Below are 19404 nucleotides of genomic sequence, written 5' to 3'. Positions count from 1 at the left end.
TCCTGTTAATATTGCCCATTAATCAGTGCTTGAAGCATTCCACTGCTTTCCTAAAAAACATGGTCATCTATCACAGCAATACCCCAATCCCTAGTACCAATTTCTGTCTTAGTTAGGGTTTCTATTACTGTGAAGAGACCATGGCAACTCTTATATAGAAAACATTTAATTGGGGTGGCTCACACTTTCAGAGGATCAGTCCATTATCATCATGACAAGGAGCGTTGTGGCATGCAGGCAGACAAGGTGCTGGGTACATCTTGATCAGAAGGCAACAGGAAGTGAACTGTGATAATGGGCGTTATCTTGAGCATAGAAGCCCTTAAAGCTCTCCCCACCAAAGTGACATGCTTCCTCCAAAAAGACCACACCTACTTCAACAAGGCCACACCTCCTAATAGTTTCACTCCCTATGAAATTATGTGGGTCATTTACATTGAAACTACTGTAAATAATTTTAGAGAATGTTGAACTGTAGCAATGTTTTATTAATTATAGGAATTTTGTTTTGTTTTTCATGACAGGGTTTCTTTGTGCATCCTTGGCTATCTAGGAGCTACCTCTGTAGACCAGTCTGGCCTCAAACACAGAGAGATCCACTTGCCTCTGCCTCCTGAGTGCTGGGATTAAATGCATTTGCCACGCTACCCAGTCATAATCATAGGAATTTGAATTCATTTATAATTGTAATTGTAATTGTAATTGGAGTTGTGTCTTTTAGAGATTTCAGAAATAGAGCAAGACATTGTCCTAAATCTAAAAAGAAAAACAGTCCCAATTAGACAGATCATTCTCCATAGTAGTGCACTCAGATGTTTAGAAGATTGGCTAATAAGGTCACCCAGGTAGGGTGGCAGCAGAATATCTAATAAGAGTGATTCATGTACCAGAAGTAAATTAAGGATCAGATTTGGTATAGACCAATATTAACTTTCCCCTTTCTTCTTTTTTCAACAAATGGGTATAGTTGCCTTTTCTGTGAAATGATGATTAAATTTGAAATTGTGAGAATTTAATCTTGCCAATTGTTTAAAGGGATATGGGTGTATAAATATCTTTCCACAGCCAGCTCATTTTGCACAGACATAATATACCCATAGTGTGTGTGTGTGTGTGTGTGTGTGTGTGTGTGTATGTGTGTGTGTATACATTTGTAGGTGTTATGAAGAGTTGATCACTTTGAATGGGTCACACCTGCAGTTCTTTTTATCTTCTATGAATGCATTCCTGGTATAAACCCATGAGGAAAATGTTATGGTTGGAGGTCACCACTACATGAGGAACTGTATTAAAATGGTTGAAGCATTAGAAAGGTTAAGAGCGACTGCACTAGGAAATTTAGATGAATATTTCTGTTCTTTAGGGTAGAAAGCTTGTAATCAGGATTTTTAAAGTTATATAATTATGAAATAAATAAAATAAAAGCTACATTTAGAAGACAACAACCAAAGGTGCTTGCCACCAAGTCTGAAAATCTGAGTTTGATCCCTAGAAACTAACTTGGTAGGAGAGAACCAACTCCTGAACATTGTCCTCTGACCTTCACATGCACACATGGTACACATGTGCATGCACATGTGCATTCATACACATGCACACACAATAAGTATAATAAAAAAATTACAAAACGATAGCAACCAATATTTTTTGAAACAATGTCAAAACTTACCAGCCTACAAACAAACAAAAGTCTCTGCCCAGAAATATGTACAGTACATTGTGATTAGTGGATGGTCTCTCAGCTTAGATGAGGGTTACTAGTCTTGAACCTTTGTTCACTAAAGTTTAAATTACAGTTGATCTTGGACTTTTAAGTGGGTTATTTATATTTATTTTCTTCCATTCTTTGTCTAAGGTATAGGCTTTTATGATTTCTTGTTTCCTAGTCAGTTCATCTAAGTGCAATTTAGTGTTAAATTTTTGTAAGTGAAGGTGTTCAGAATAAATATCCTTCAGATACTATCTAAAATATTATAAACATACATTTTCTTATTTATTCTTAATATTTTAGGTATGCTATACCTCCAGAGCATGGGAAGCGACTTGAAAGATTAGCCCAAGGTAAAACTTGCTTTCAATTTTTTACCTTATATGCTCTGTTTTGAGGTAGTTCAGCAGTTTATTTACTATGTTTGTTTAATGTATGTTCTCTTCAAACTGGCTTTTAAATGTTGCCCTAATTGAACAATATTATTTATTTTCATATTAATTTGTGATGTTTCTTCTGTTACATAGTCTTCATAAGGGTTTTAGCTGACTGCTTAATATTTTATTGGGAAGTTAGAATTTTAATCAATTTTGACTATTCCTAACTCTTTCTTAAAGAATGTTGAACTTTATCTTGTTTTCTAGTCCACCAAAGATGCCAGCTGGTCATAAACTATTTGTACTAGCAAGTAGAGTTGAATTTGAGTGATAGCTGGTAGCAAGCATTCTGCCTTTTTCCAGGACTCACTCTTGAGTGAGCAGACCACTTCTCCTCAGGCATTATATATGTTTTATTGTTATGTTAGGTTTGCCTTTTATTAATATGACAAAGGACATTTCCCGTCCATGTTAACTACTTTCACTTAAAAATGAATCTAAGACATTGAAAAAACTCATTGGCTTGACCGTTTGAACAGAAATTATTAATGGCACCTACAGCTTTTCTCCCTAATCCAAATTATAGGAAACTGTTAGAAGCAATAGTACAGGATCAACTTTGTAAGAAACAGTGTTGTAATTTCGGCAGCCACAGTGTTTTTGTTTTTTTTTAAATGTATTTTATTATTACAGTAATGATAGCATTTTAATTACGAGCTTGAACTTAGGGACTATTTTCATGAATACTGAAGTGGTTGAATACTGTTCTGCATAACAGATTAGAGCAGAGATTTATAAGATGAGTATCATAAATTCAGAATGTATAAGGCAATGTACTTTGTGCTGAAACTAAATGTTGAGCTATTCTTTTCTCTATAATAACTATTTCAACATTTGTATTAACCTCATCACCAAAGAACTTAAAAAGGAGCTAATATCAGCTTCATGGTGTGGGATTATACTCAAACTCATGTAAACTATGATAGATTATATCTCAGGGAGATAAAGGAGCAGTTTTTTAATCAGTAAGGGCAAAAAACTTGATGAATGAACAAGAATGTGAAACTAAAACTGTTTTAGAATATCATTTTGAGAAAGGAAACAAATGAAAAAGTCCTATAAGACAGTGAAGGATTTGTGTCAATTGACCAGATACTAGCCAGATAATTACAATGATAAAGCAATGCAGTACATATGATAGAACATTATACACTGTCTAGATTAAGGCAACATCTGATACATAAAATAAAAAGCAGATAGAGATATTTTCCATTATTTTGTCTGTATACCATAATCATAACAGTCACCTTTTATGCATGAGTGTATCTATTTTTGATTTCTAATAAAATCTTGATTGATTGTGACACCTATTAATATTTTATCTGAAAGCTATTAGGCCTGTATTTAACTTAGCCAGGAATTTGAATTTGCCTTTCAGTTACTTTCTCATTTTTTAATATTGTGTGTATGTGTGTGTGTGTGTGTGTGTGTGTGTGTGTGTGTGTCTGTGTTGGCTTAAGTATGGGAACATTTGTATGCACGAGAGGTTGGTTTTGAGAGACTTTTCCTCAATTGCTTTCCACCTTATATATTTAGGTAGGGTCTTTCACTTGAGCCCAGACCTCCTCTATTTGTAGCCTAGCTAGCTAGCTTACTCAGGAATCACTTATATAGAGTGGCTGCAACACTTGATCGACATACATGGGTTCTGGGGATCAGAACTTTGGTCTTGATACTTGTATAACAAGCACTTTTCCTGATGAACTACCTCCCTAGTCATTGCTTTCTAATTTATGCAACACCCTTATTATATCTAATATTATATGGACATGGGTATAATAAAAGTATACAATTGTCTGCTTGTTATATTCACTTGTAATGCCACTGCATTCTTTCCACTGTTTGGTTTGATATAGTTAAATTTCAAATCTGAAAGATAATGGAGTATAAGGTTTAATAAAAAATGACAGATCAAATGATTTTCAGTTTTTAAAATATCCACATCTTAGTCTCACTTGTTATAGAAAAAGGACAATGATTTTGCTGTTATATTAAATTAATTCAGATTGAAGTAAATTGGAAATGTCATTTTTTTTTAATGAAAGTGTATATTCCATTTGTCTCTTATTGTGAATAAAATACTGTTAGTTAAAAATATTGAGAATGACTTGGTTGCACTGGTGGAAATTTTAATTATTGAGAAAAGATACATGATTTAGAATGATGTACAGCAAGTTTGGGAATGTGAGTGACTACCAGGGAGTGGATTCTTTTGTTTACCTGTGATAGTACATAGTCTGTCACCTTACTTACTGTTTGAACAGGTAGTTACTTTTCAATTAAGACTTATAAGTTTGCATTTACTCAATTATTTGTTTATTTTGTTTGACAGGTTAGTACTGTGTTTCCCATGCTGACCTCTATGTCCTACACTTAGGAGATCCTTCTGTCTCAGCCTACTGAGTAGTTGGTATCATAGGTTTCAGCAGCTGCATCTAGCTACCACCTTATTTACAAAAGGAGGGCAAAGTATTCAACAAAGGAGGGCAGAAGAGTAATTATTAGGAAGGACTAATAAATGAGCACATGAGTTACAGATAGACATATATGTGAGTATGTATGTGCACTTTAGGCCTGTTAGCAATCTTGAAGCCCAGGGAGTAGACTCTTTTGCCCTGATTTGTAGACATCTCTTTGCTGGAGAGTAAAGTTCTATGGCTGGAATACAAGCAGCCATCCCCTCTCTTTCCTGAAATTATATCCAAAATTTGTCATTTTTTGAGAAGTCATTCATAAGAACCTTGGCTTGGTCCTTGCAGTGCTGTCAGGAGAGAAGCGTAGCTGTAATATGAGCAGCAAGTCATTTTGATAATGAACAGATTTGAAAATTACCTGTGTTCATATCTTTCCCTTTGAATTAGGATGATGTACTTTTATTATTTCAAAGTGATAAATATTATTCCCTTAAGCATTCATTTATTGATGGTCTAAAAATGTCATTTTAAATTTTCTGACTTTGAAAAATTAATAAATAAATAGCCCTAATTATAAACAGTCAATCTTAAGGGGTTCTGTAAACATTTAAAAAACAAAAAGATGAAGTTTGTGCTGGAGAGATGGCTTAGTGGTTAAGAGAACTTGCTGCTCTTTCAGAGGTACCTGAGTTCCAGACCCACATTGTGGTTCACAAATTTTCTCTAACTCCATTCCAGGAAATCCAACACCATCTTCTGACCTCCTTGGGTACTGGGCACACACATGCAGGCAAAATGTTCATATATATTCATATTTATATTTATATATAGAAATAAAATAAGTCTTTTAAAAAGAAGTAGTCCAGTGATAGACCTATCTTCATGCCTTTTTGTGGAGAGCAGTTTGTGATCTATCAGCTTGAATTTATTTGTGTCTAATAAGTAGCTGGGACATGTTAAGAGTAGTGGAACAATCCCTAATCCTCACTCTCCCCATAATTTCTTATTAATGAACTTACTATGTGTAATTGTATTTTGATCCTTACCCCCTTTTGGATACTGGGTCTCACTACATAGACCAGTTCAAACTCAGATATACCCACTTCCTTGGCCTCATAAATGTGGACTTCAAAGGTATACATCACTACACCCAGCTAATAGTGCTTTTTTTGATAATCATATTTGTTCACAGTAGATTTAGGAAGAAATAATCTAGAAAGAGATTATTAGTTATCAGAGAGGAATTATCAAAGGAAATGAAGATTTCTGTGATTTTGAGCATATAATTAGGATAGGACTTAAGCCAGAAAAATCATCTAGTTATCTTTGTACCTGTTTGATTCTCATTATGTCTTTTCTTTTTTTTTTCCCCCTGAGGGAATTTCATTTTTTATTTGCATTTAAAGTCCCTCTCCTTCCTTATGTTCCCATCTGTGAATGACTTATACTTGAACTTCCTGTTAAGTTCCCAGTGGGAGAAGAGTGGGGGAAAGCCTCACCACATACAAAAGCACAACCTCAATCTCTCCACGTTGATAATGTCATCTTCTTTCTTGGGGAGTTACATGCTTTATAGAACCTGATGTTTCCCAGTTGCTGTCTGGTGTGAGGAGAGAAACGCAGCATATAGCACTACAGAGGATGGTGGTGGAAGAGAGCAGAAACACTTTCATGATGCTGTTCCAATTCCCAGGAGCCTCCAGGATGCACTCAGACTCCTGAGGACATGGTTCTGTGGCAGACAGTATGAGGAAAACCCACTCTGCCCTGGGCCCTCAGGACTGCCCCGTGTTCTAAAGGCAAAGGGCATGTGGTTAGGGAGCAGACCAGACCCCCTATAGTGCCATAGTGACTAGTGCACCATTTGAGGACAAGTAGGGGAGGCATGCATGGCTTGATTCCCCAGAGACAAGCAGAAAAGCTGGGGCATAGACCAATTCTAGTGTAACAGGAAGACTGCAGATCATAACGATGGTTGCTGATTTGGCATCAAAGGTGTGGTACTGTCAAGGCCACAATGGCTGAAAGTGGCACCACCAACATGCTGCAGCCAGAGAGTGAATGAATGGCTGAAACGTGTGTGAACGGAGGATGTTCTGTGAGTGCCTTAGCCAATAGCTCAGAGCTTCACAGGAACGCCACTCTGCCTGGCAGCTTCTCTTGGATACTGTCTCCCATGGAGCCTTCGAGGCACTTACATAGCATATTTCTGTGTCCATTCTCTTGCTAGTCTGTTTTATTTCTCTCTGTCGGCCTTGTAGGTGTGGGCTATTTCTGGCACCAGAGGGTCATCAGGGTTGGGGTCGCAGAGCAGAGAGCAGATGGATAAGAGAACTTTGGACACAGTCAGTCCTGGAGACCACTGTGACCTCAGGATGTCCAGGCAGATGCTGCTATTGCTGTTGATATTGGGGTGATAGATTTTGGTAGTGAAAGCAACCTTTGGGGGCTTGAAAGGATAATCTGTAGGGAAGTGGATGGTCAGGAAAAAAACACCTCCTTGGTAAGGACTGTCATTCGGGCCCATGATGGTGGCCTGCCAGTGGAACAAGTCATCACCTACAGGTCCTGCAGAACACTGAGCCAGGAGGATCCCCCTGTAAGTCAGTCATTTACTTCTGGATCCGTTTCAGCGCCATGCTCCCGCTGCTCGGGCCCGGCCGGCCCTGTGGGGTTGCCTGAGGCGGCCGCCTGGGCCGCAGCGCTGCACGAAGGAAGCGGTGGACTGCGCGTCGATTCTCATTATTTCTTAAAGAATTGTGATCATATGTACACATATGAGATCTGTCACATGTCAGGGAGAGAAAAGAGATTTACAACTAGGTAGTCTCTGAAATGCAAAAATAATCCATGTAAGAATAACCTACAGAACTTAAAAGTTAGGTGGAAGTTTCTGCTAGCCAATTTGATATTGAAAAGAAGAATCACTGGGGCTAGAGATGCAGCTCAGTTGGTAGAGTGCTTGCCTTGAGTCCAGTCTCTAAGAACTGGTAAAACGGCATGGTGTGCACACCTACAAGAGCACTGGGAAGAGAGAGAAAGGGATTAGAAGTCTGATGCCATCCTTCCCTACACAGTTAGTTTGAAGACAGCCTGGGCTACATGAGACCCTGTCTCAGGTAAACAAAAAACTTTTCACTTATAAAAGGTACTCTTTTCAGGAGATAAATAACAAGGCACTTCTTAGAGAAGTATTATCCTTCATCCGAAGGTCACTGTGAACTCTGCCTGGTACTCCTTTCTCAGCAGTGGTTTGGGTAGATGGAAGAAATCCAGAGAAGTTTGAGTCTCTAATGTCTAGATTTCTTTTCACATACAGTAGCTCATTACTTCATAAGGAAATGTTAAGCAAACAGTTTATTAGTGTTTCTGTTTGTATGTATGTGTGTGAATTTCATGGAGGTCATAGGGAAAGCTCTAGAAGTCATTTCTCTCCAGAACTTGGGTTCCAGGGATTGAACTGAAGTTGTGTGGCTTGGTGGCAAGTATCTTAACCTGTTGAACCATCTTAGTGGTCCCCATAAGGAAATATTGCTAAGAATTTCATCTGTCTCTGAAATTATTTCCTAAAGTTGCAATATTTATTTATTTTTTTTAAAATTGAAATAATTTTTGGACACAAAGTTTTACCTTAAACTTGCTGTGTTGTAGATGGTGACCTGACCCTCCTGCCTAAGCCTGTCAAGTATTGGGATTATAGACATGAGACACCACACAGCATCTCATAGTTTCTTCTTTTGTTCTTTTCCTTATGTATCAGAGCTATATTTTTCCCATCTTTTAATTTATTGTCATTTATTTATTGGTTAAGTTTTTATTTGGGGACAGAGCTTTCACTCTACAGTCCAGCCTAGCCTATAACTCACTGTGTATTCCAAGTTGGCCTGAAACTTGTGATGATCCTTTTGTCTTAGCCTCCCCAGTGCTGGGATTATTGTGGTAACATTACACCTAGTTCATTTTTCCTTTATTGCCACATTATGCTTACATATTTTGAGAGTTTAGTATGATAACTTGATATATTGCAATAATTTTTCATGGCTGAATAATATTTCATTGTACATATTCCATGTTGTCCTTATCCATTTATCAGTTAATTGATAACTTCTGTTTGTTTCCATTTCTTCTCAGTAGTGAAAAGTGCCCCATTGAACACTGGAGTGTGGATTGTTTCTTTAGTATATGGATTTATATCTATTTAGAAGTAGATTTCTATATATGGTAGTTCTTTTTTTATTTTTGTGTCTGTCTTGAGACATGTATATTTATTTCATTTGACTTTTATCTTAATTTTTTTTTCCCTGTTGAGTTCCTTATATATTCTGGATAGTAACCAGTTGAATGTTGAATGTTAGACAGATCTTCTCTCTCTGTTGCTTGCTTCTTTTGCTGTGTAGAAGCTTGATAGTTTGATGTAATTCCATTTGTTTTTTTCCTCCTGAACCTTTGAGACCTCACCTTAAAAAACATTGTTTATGTCATTGTCTTGAGATATTTTCTTGGAATAATTTCAAAATTTAAGGTGTTGAATTTAGGTATTGTGTTCATTTTGAGTTGATTTCATAAGGTAACATGTAGGAGTCAGTTTTACCAGTATTGTTCACTGTGGGGGACCAGCCCCCACATTTATTTATCCCAGGGACTCTTGAGGAATGAGGGATAAGAGACTTAGTTAGAAATAAAGAGGGGAGAGAAACAGAGAGAAACGCAGGATAGCCTCGGGTGGGCCTCTGTCCTTATCCACTGGCCCATAGCTTTCTTTATTCCAAAGGGCTGTTTATAACAATGCCAAGGGAAGGGGCAAAGGACCTCCCCCTAGCTAGGTACAGACAAGTGTAGATAGACCCTTCCAAACACCTGCTACTCAGGCCCATAGTCCAATCAACCTCTTATGCAGTCCTGCTGGGTACAGCCACCAGGAAACCTAGTGGGCTCCAACAGTTCAATGAAGAAACTGTTGGGCTCTTGGCATTTATTTACATTTTGTAAGGCTTATATCAATGATGTAAATATATAGAAGTTATTAAACTGTGTCAAAAATACTATTTTAGTTAGGATTTCTATTGTTGTGAAGAGGCACCATGACCATGGCAACTCTTATTATAAAGGAAACATTTACTTGGGGTGGCTCACTTACAGTTTCAGGGGTTCAGTCCATTATGATGGGGAGCATGACAGCATGCAGGCAGGCGTGGTGCTGGGTTAGTAGCTAAGAGTCCTACATTGCAGGCAATAGGAAGTCGACTGACACACTGGGTGGTGTCCTGAGCATAGGAAACCTCATAGCTGACCCCCACAGTGACACACTTTCTTCAACAAGGTCATATCCACTCCAACAGAGCCACACCTCCTAATAATGCCCCTCCCTGTGAGATTATGGGAGCCAATTACATTCAAACTATGACACATACTTTGGTAAATTTCAATTATATTCAAAATAAATGATCTTTATCAAAGAGTTTTCCTAATGCAGAAATAGATCTATACCTTTGACCTCCCAATTCCTTTCTCCTATTTTCCTTTCTTTTGTTTTCTCTTTATCCCTAAGTGGTTAATAAAAATTGGGAAATCCATACAGTAGTGTTTATTGTGCCTATTAAATATTATTACCCTTTGGATTGTAAACTTCCCTCCAAACTTAAAAATTTTGGTTGTTTAAAGCATTATCATATCTATGTACTTGAGTTATATGAGATCTAATTTAAAGAGAATTTCTTAGTAATAACGAATATTTTACAAAACATAACCTAGTTGACAACATGGAAAACTTCATCTGAAAGAAGGGATATTACTTTTGCATTTGCTTCTTTTCTAAAACAATTTTAAAAATACTGATAAATATTTTTGGTCAGATTTATTGGATAAATTCCCTTCACACTCCAGTGAGTTTTGGCAAATGTATTCAGTGAAAAAAAAATCACCACTATTTTCATATCTTCCTGCATTTAATTCCTACCCAGAGTTGCTACCGTTTCTGATCTGATTTCTGTTCCTATGGCTCTACCCTTTCTATAATATCTTGGGATTATTTAGGTAATATATTCCCCAAAATGTTTCCAAAAGGCAACCATTACACAGGAAGAAGCCATTCCCTATTCCTTACCTGTGTAATTCCTCTCTGGAATCTAGGTTATGGTTTTCCCTCTATCTCTATGCATGCATCTTTTCTGAATATCCATGCACAAGGATTAAAACAATGTGTGACTTTTAATGACTTTAATTCCTTTTTAATTGAAAGTAGATCTTTTCCATATAATATTTTCTGATTATGGTTCCCATCTCCCAACTCCTCCAAGATTCCCCCCTGACTCCCACTCACCTAAATCCACACCCCTTCTTTCTCTCCTTCATTACAATATAAGTAGGCATCTAAAAATACAGTAAAGTAATATAAAATCAAATAGGATGAAAGCAAACTGGAATAGGGCAAACCAAACTAACTACTAGGAGAAAAACACATATAGATGCACACACATTCACGTGCACAGAAATCCCATAAAACACAACACAAGAAACTATATCTTATCAGCAAAAGACCTGTAAGTGCAGTGTTACAGCTCCCGAGGGAAAGATATCCCGATTGTCAGAAGTCAGGCAATACCTGCAAGTGTTACAGCTCTTGAGGGAAGGGTATCCTGACTTGTCAGGAAGTCAGGCTATATATACCTACAGCTTTGAAGGGAAGGTATCCCTTACAGCTGTGAGGAGAAAGGTATCCTGACTTGTTGGGAAGTCAGGCTATTCCTACAGCTGTGAAAGGATGGTATCCTGGATACCTACAGCTGTGGAGGGAAAGGTATCCCGACTTGTTGGGAAATCAGGCCATACCTACAGCTGTGGAGAGAAAGGTATCCTGACTTGTCTGGAAATCGGGCTACACCTGAAACAGTTCTGTTGGGAGATGGCCTCCCTGCAGGGTGTGGTAATCCTGCTTCTCTCCTAAAGAGAGCCAATACAGCTGAACACTGCTATTCTCTGCTAAGGGAGTTTCCCAGCTGAGATGTCTGTTTGTTCTCAGCTCCAGCCCAAGTTGTTACTTCTTCTGCTAAGGGAGAAACCTCTACAGAAATGTAGCAATCTGCTCAGGCTCCAGCAAAAAGTTGTTACTTCTGCCTTGCTCCGGTAGGGAAGTTTCCCAGCAGAGATTCTGCTCTGCTCTGGTGAAAACTCTTTCAAGAGAGTGACTGCCTCTGGCAGCGTGGAGAAGGGCAGCTGCCAATTGGACAGGCACAGGGATTAATTATATAGGGCTTCTTAGGGGTGGGGTCTTTCCAGGGAGAAGATTTTCAGGGTGGGAATTGGTCAGATTTCAATGCCCTTGAGCTTGGACAGGTTCAGATTGGCTAGATTTCGTGCCCAGAGATTGGTTGATTTTGTGCTCAGTTGGTCAGGGGCAGATTTGGCTCTGGTTTCAGGGTCAAAGTGTGTTTCTTTCACTGGCCTTTTTTAGCTCTAGTTTCAGGGCCACGGTGTGTTTCTTTCACTGGCTCTGGTTTCAGGGCCAAAGTGTGTGTTTTTTTGCTCCGATTTCAGGGTCAGGGTTGTGTTTCTTTGGTTCTGATTTCAGGGCCAAAGTATGTTTCTTTCACTGTCTCTGTTTTCAGGGTCAGAGTGTGTTTCTTTCACTGTCTCTGTTTTCAGAGTCAGGGTGGGCTTCTTTGGCTGGCCCTTTTGTCCTAAAGTAGGTGTAAAAAGAAAAGAAAGAAAAAAAAAATAGTGCCCAGCCAAAGCATTATAAGACAAACAACCTCCAAAAATTCTGGTGAAAGGATGTTTACTATTATTTATACAGAGTTTTGCAGGACGGTTTTCACCTCAGGTAGGATGCCTCTCAAGTACCTTTTCTTCACATCTGTACCAAATGGGAGAGAATTTTGTCACTTTCAACACTAATGCAGGTTTTATATATTTTAGTTTCTAAATGAAATCAAACCAAGTGATGTAACTCTACAAAAGCCAAGGTATTAGGAAGATGTGGCAGGATTATCTTTCGTGTTTTTCTACTTGTGGTATGGTGTTGGTGCCCAAATATATGAGGTGTTCTGTGGCCACAGTATTGAAGTATTACTAAAGACCTTCTTGAAACTTCTTCCTCTGAGGATTATGAAACAATTACTGCTCCCATTAATGTTTGATTTGACAAATAAGTAAATGTTATAGAATGTTCCAATAGTAACATTAAATCATGGGAACTTTCAGAGAACATTTCTTATAAATGAATTACTGTCAAATACATAAGGAGAGTAAAGAATTTAAGATGGACTCAGAAAGACATATTTGATGAACTTATTTGCAGAAGTCCATTTGGTGACTGATGTTTTTAAGTGGAGTTTTACTCTACTGTTATCTTTTTTGGTGAGATCTTAAATTTTTTTTTTTTTTTTTTGCTTTTTATTGACTTTGACAGACCTTAATATTGTTTATGAAAGCCAGACCTCACTCTTTTGGATATTGTTTTTGTTTTGAGCAGTAGTGTGGTTATGTATCAAATAAATTGTTTTCGTAACCTATGAAGTGAGAGTATGAGCTATGTAGCCCTGTAAGTATTTTGAGATAAAATTCATTTTAAGACCCATGCCTTGTACTCAATTTGTGCTGGCTCTAAGATGATTTCCAAGATGTGGTTAAATATATTTCTGATAACATCCTGTAAATATAATTTCTCAACCAATGTGAAATTCGTAACATACTGCACATTACCTTCCTTCAGTGGTTTTCCAATTTAAGTTAAATTTTGACATGTTTCCCTGTTGTTCATGTCCTGATTACAAATCCAATTCAAAAGCAAATTAATAGACTCTTCTTTCTTCAGTGATTTTAATTTAAAATTTAATTCATATAGTGTAGCACAATGTTACAGATTTGGAAAGCCTGATAGATCTATTTGAACTGTATTATTAAAATTTTTGCATGGGTTTGAATTTGGAGATCACCCAGAGTTGGGTGCCTTGCCCTCTCTGAAGGTAAGACTTAGAGCATCTTACTGTGTAGACTTAATCATTACATTGGTGCAGCATTTTCTCTGTGCTCACTAAAGTTTTATTTTGTGTTTACATTTTATGATTATTAATCATGGTAGGCTGCTGTGAAATGACCCCATAGGGAAAAGTTATGTCTTTATTTGTGTTAGTCTTGTGGAGAATAGTAGTAGTTCCCAATGTCTCCACAGAGACTTGATTTTGTAAACTCCTCTTTCTCTCCCCCTTCCCTTTCCTGCTTTTAAACAGGTGCAGATGCTTACCCAGAATATACTTTAGAAAATAGATTATTAAAAAAATTAATTATGCAAATGTATGTCTGTATATGTGTAGGGTGTGTGCAAGTCAGTGAAGGTGACCCTGGAAAACAGAAGAGGCCAACAGATTTCCTGGAGCTAGAGTTACAGGTGGTTGTGGGCCTCCTAGCATGGTGCTAAGAACTGGACTCTTGAAAGAACAGTGTAGGCATTTAACTGCTGAGTCAACTGTCTAGCCACCAAATGTACTTTTTTCTACCAAGTTGTTACTTAAATTCTCTTGTTTCTCTCCTGGCTGTTTGCTTCCACTCTCTCCCCCCCCCCCCCCCCCAACCCCCAACCCTCCACCCCCACCCCAGCCCTCTGTCTGCCCATCTCTGTGGCCATCCATTCCCTCTCTCCCCCGCTCCCTTCCTATATATGGGCTATGGCCTTACTCCCCACTGAAGCATAAGCAAATTTTTAAATTACTTAAAAAATTTCTGGGAAATTATTCTACAGGGATAAGATGGTTCAGGATTAAACACTTATCTACAGCTTGTGGCTCACAGCTGAGGATAGCTGTGAATGCAATCTAACACAAAATTGAAACACTGTGAATTTTTTTGCAATTAATTGGATGAGTACTAATGAGTTTTTCATCAAAGTAGACTACTCTGAGTTTGTGTGTAGAGAGAGCTACAGGGCTCGCTAGATAAGTAATATGCTGGCAAGTCTTCCCTTCATTTTAGACAATGTGGTCACATGGTACCTTTGCTACCTCCCTCTGTATATGCATCATTCCTGGTGTCTTCTTGTTTCCTCTGGATCTGTCCTCTTTTATTATCATATATCTCTTGTGTTTCTCCTCAGTGTAACTTGTTTTCTGCTTTCTTTGGTGAGATTGCTTAACCTTTGAGAGAGAAAGGGCTGAACAGGACATCAAACATGCCAGTTTTCATTTTCCTTTCCCTTGTATTACCAAAGTAATGAGAGTATGCCTTAGCAAGATTGAGGGCAGTGATGGAGAAAATCAGCCATGACCTAAAGCATAATAATACATTATTGAATGTATGTTTAAATATTGTAGCACAAATCTTAAAAGGTCTTATTAATAAAAACAAACCTGGAGCCAGTTATTGGGGTGAATGCTGAAAGATCAGAGAAACAGAATAAGCCACATCCAACCTCATCTTGCCTATTTCTCAACTGATCCTCTTTCCTCAAACTGGAAGCCTCTGAGTCCTCCCTCATCTGAATGGATCTCAGCTGAACTGCTGCTAAAAGCTGAAAGCTTAAAAAGGTTCTAGTTCCTGGTCCTCATACCTTATATACCTTTCTGCTTCCTGCCATCACTTCCTGGGATTAAAGGTGTGTGTCACCATGCCTGGCTATTTCTGTGTGGCTTTGAACTCACAGAGATCCAGAAGGATCTCTGCCTCCAGAATGCTAGGATTAAAGGTGTGTGTGCCACTATTTTCTGGCCTCTGTGTCTGATTTAGTGGCTGTTCTGTTCTTTGACCCTAGATAAGTTTATTAGGGTGTACAATATATTTGGGGACATAATATCACCACAGAATATACTGTTGAATAAAAGATTTCCTGAATGTTTAGCTTTCCTCTCTTAAGACCTCTCCAAAATCAGTTCCCCACATATGCTGGTAAGGCAAGTTTCCAAGCATTTTGTTTATGTTGACTAAGAAGGGATTTTTAAAAATCAAGTTTTTTATTTTATTTATTAGTTTGAGTGTTTGCTTGCTTATATGTTGTATGTGTATGTGCCATATATATTCTTAGTACTCTGAAGGTCAGAAGAGGGCATCAGATCCCTTAGAACTTGAGTTACAGAAGGTTGTAAGCCACTATGTGGGTGCTGGGAACCAAACCTGGGTCCTCTGCTAGACCAGCAAGTGCTGTTAACAGTTTAACCCTCTCCCCAGCCCCTAAAATAATATTTCTACTTGATATATAGTAATTATGAATGTTTATATTGTATAGTCTGACATCTCCAAACGCTTATACCATGCTCAGAAAGAGGAAATCTGTCATTTAAGAGATATATCATTTCTTCATGTGATTTTGAAATATTTAATTCATTGTTGTCAAGCATAGTTATAGACTACTATAGGTTAGTAGTGGTTAGTATGAAGTTAATTTGAAGGATACAAAGAATGATGGGGACTGTTTGGTGTGTACTGTTTGTTGGGCTTTTGGGAGCAAATGCTTTCAGAATGATTAGTTCTCCAGTGGATAGTTCTTCAGAATCACCAATGAATGATTTGTCTGGTAAATGCATTCTTACTCTCAGTTATTGCTTGAATAGTAAGGCTCTTTACTGTATTGGGCAACTGGAGTTCAAATATGTATCTAATTGAATTTTTTTCTTAAAGTTTAAACAATTTTACATTTATAAAAGTAATTCTTGGTAAATATTTTGAAAAGATTAGCTTTTTGACATAAATATATATCACTTTTAAAGGATTATGACTTGAGTTGATTTTTAGTAAGAGTTGTCAGAACATTAGAACGCAAGTATATTTTAAAAACTATATGAAATCTTATTTTAACTGACCTGTTATTTACTGTTCATCTTTAGGCTTTTTCCCCAGCAGCTCCCAAGGCTGTGATGCATTTCTCCGCCACAAGATGACACTGATTTCCCCCTCAGTGCTGAAGAAGTATGGCATTCCCTTTGACAAGGTTTGTCCTTGTTAGGCTTTCACAAGTAGATTTTTCATTTTGTGGTATTTGTATTTAGGATGAATTTAAAGTGCAGAACTATGTCTTGGATTATTAAATAACACTTATGATAGATGAAGAGAAATTTAAGGTCATGTTCTATAACATCAATAATTAATTTAAGTCCTAACTGATTATTTCATTTTAAAATATATTTACTAGAGTTTATGTATATTTAATTTTTTTATTATTAGAGAATTTCATACATAAATATAATATGTTTTGATAAAATCCACTCACTGTTCCCTCCCATCCAGAGCTTGTCCCCCCGCAACCATTTTTTCCCTCCAAACCTAATGTGCTTTTTTAAAAAAAAAAACAAAACAAAACAAAACCTCACAGTCTACTTAGTGAGTTATATATCTGCATGGGTGTAGGATCATGTACTGGAAGATGGATAGCTTCTCAAGGGCCACACATTGAAAAAGAACTGATTGTCCATTCATCACCAGATACCAGTTGCCAGTAGCTCCTCAGCTAGGGTGGGACTTCTTGATCTGAGATCTTCTTCATCCATACTGAGATTATGGCTTGTTTGATCTTGTCGAGTTTTTGTGTATATAATCATAACTGCTTTGAGTTCATGTGTGAATCATGGTGCTATCATGTCTGGCAAATACTGACTTTCTGTAGATACCTACTTTCTCCAGCTCTTATCTTTCTGTCCCCACTTCCAGAATGGTTTTCAAGCCTTGTGGGGAAGGGCTGTGATATAGACACTCTATTTAGTGCTGAACATTCCATGGTGTCTTAGTCTTTGCACACCGGCCACTTGTAGATCTCAGTATTGATCAATGTCTACTGACTAAAGGTTGAGAAATGCACTAATCAATGGGTATAAAGCAAAGAACTGTTCAGGGGAGCAGTTTATCATTATGTCCACTTATCAGAATAATTCTGATAGGTCTTCCCCTGGGGCCTATGACCTAGCCAAGCAAGAAGTTTGCACCCAGTTAATGGTACCAGGCCTACCTTTCATCCTGTGGGGTGAACTCTAAATCCAAGCAGGTAGTGCTTGGTTGCTACTATAACAATAACACTACTACACAAATGAGTTTGTCTTGCCAGCCCAGTGTTGTATCTCTCAGGGTTCAAAGCTGGGTAAGACTGTTGATGACTTTTTTTTCTTAGTAGTGTTCATATAACCTTTTAGTGCTATGGAAGCTAGCCAGTATGGATGAAGACGCTTCCATGTCAGTACCAGCATGATTTTTTCCATGTTTGTGAGTCAAGTATGTGGTGTCTACATCAAATTGTAGAGGGCAATCATGAGCAATGGCAATAGCTGTAATGTTTGGGGCAAATGTCTAGGATATCTTATTGACCAACAACTCAAACAGAGATAACACCTATTTGATACTGGGCTTTTTACTTGATAGTATCATTTTATCTAGAGGAGACATTGTCGCCTCATTAATTATAGTGTAATTCCATTCAAACTCTTCATATATACATCTATTTCTGGAAGCTTCTAGATACTAAGTCACAATATACCATTTAAAAAGTTATTTAATATTAATTATCTCACCTATACTCAATTTCTCTACCCTGATATCCCATCCATCTATCTCATTTAATGTTTCATACTGTTACTCCTCTTTTCCTCTTCAAACACCTATGTTCTGTTTTCTGTCTCTTGAAATCCACTCTCCTCCCATGACTGTTACTAGGCTCCTATCTTCTTTGAGTACTCCAATTTAAACAAATATTGAAAGATTCAAAGCAGCATTTAGCACCCACTTGTAAAAATGAACATGTGTTGGTATTTTTTGGGTTTGCGTTACCACACTCAGAATGATTATTTATAGTTCCACCCATTTTTCTGTGAATTTCACAATTATGTTTTTCTTCATAGCTGAGTAACATTCTATTTATAGGATGTTTTCTTTGCACATTTTTCAGTTGGTAGGTATCTAGGCTGCTTTTATTTCCTAGCTAATGTCAATACCACAGCAATGAACATGGAGGAGCCAATATCTCTATAGTAAGATACAGAATCCATTGGAAATATACCAGAATTCAGTAATGCTATAGCTGGGTCATATTATATATCTATTTCTAGCCTTTTGAATTACCTCCATACTGATTTCCATAGTCCAAGTCTTTCATACATGGGGATTTTACTTTTGTGTAGAGTCAAAATTAATATCTAATTTCATTCTTCTACATGTAGCTCTCCAGTTTGACCAATACTATCTGTAGAAGATGTTTTTTCTCCAATGTGCTTTTAGCTTCTTTGTCAATTGTCAGGCAGCTGTAAAAGTGTTGTCAATAGTCACGTAACTGTAAGAGTATGGGCTCATGTCTGGGCTCTCAATTTTATTCCATTGATCAATATGTTTGTTTTTATGACATTTCCATACTGTTTTTATTACCATAATTCTATAGTATATTTCTATAGAAATCAATGATGGTGATACTTCTAGCAGTGTTTTTATTGTTCAGTATTGTTTTGACTATCCTAAGTCTTTCATGTTTCTGCATGAATTTTGTGATTCTTACCTTCAATTTCTGTGAAGAATTGCATTAAAGTTTTGATGAAGATTGCATTGAATCTGGTAATTGCTTTTGATAACATAAATGTTAATCCTACCAATCCATGAACATGAGAGGACTTCTCAGCCTCTGGTATCTTCCTTAATGATTTCACTATACAAGTTTTTCAGTTCCTTAGCTTGAGATATATGATATATGATTCTCCTTGGGACTTCCGGCCCACAAGTAATGACACAGAAACTCATTAATTATCAAAACTCAGCCTTAGCTTAGGCTTGTTTTCTGCTATCTCCTATAACTTAAATTAACCCATTTATATTAATCTATATTTTGCCACATGGTGTTACCTCTCTTCCATCTTGCACCTCCTATTTCCTCTGTATGTCTTGCTGGCAA

The 19404-nt window shown here is 37.4% G+C and overlaps 1 protein-coding gene and 1 pseudogene across 5 annotated transcripts in view; one reads left to right on the top strand and one right to left on the bottom strand.

Annotated features, from left to right (window-relative positions):
• The window catches only part of Kdm4c (lysine demethylase 4C), a 206503-nt gene that overhangs the window by 53986 nt on the left and 133113 nt on the right, over window positions 1-19404 (top strand). For all 5 annotated transcript variants that reach the window (XR_008213975.1, XR_008213976.1, XM_052718457.1 and 2 more), the window contains 2 exons: window positions 2012-2061; window positions 16370-16473. Coding sequence is in view for 3 of the 5 variants with exons in the window: in XM_052718457.1 (XP_052574417.1) it covers window positions 2012-2061; window positions 16370-16473 (154 nt within the window). In the remaining 2 variants the exon portion in view is untranslated. The remainder of the gene's footprint in view (window positions 1-2011; window positions 2062-16369; window positions 16474-19404) is intronic.
• Window positions 6478-7198, bottom strand: LOC128097758 (ubiquitin-conjugating enzyme E2 D4-like; annotated as a pseudogene).

This window comes from Peromyscus californicus, unplaced genomic scaffold (genome assembly GCF_007827085.1).
Source record: "Peromyscus californicus insignis strain IS unplaced genomic scaffold, ASM782708v3 Scaffold_5__1_contigs__length_169319896, whole genome shotgun sequence".
NCBI lineage: Eukaryota > Metazoa > Chordata > Mammalia > Rodentia > Cricetidae > Peromyscus > Peromyscus californicus.
Note: the sequence above shows the minus strand (reverse complement) of the source record. Positions and strands in the feature narration are given on the sequence as shown.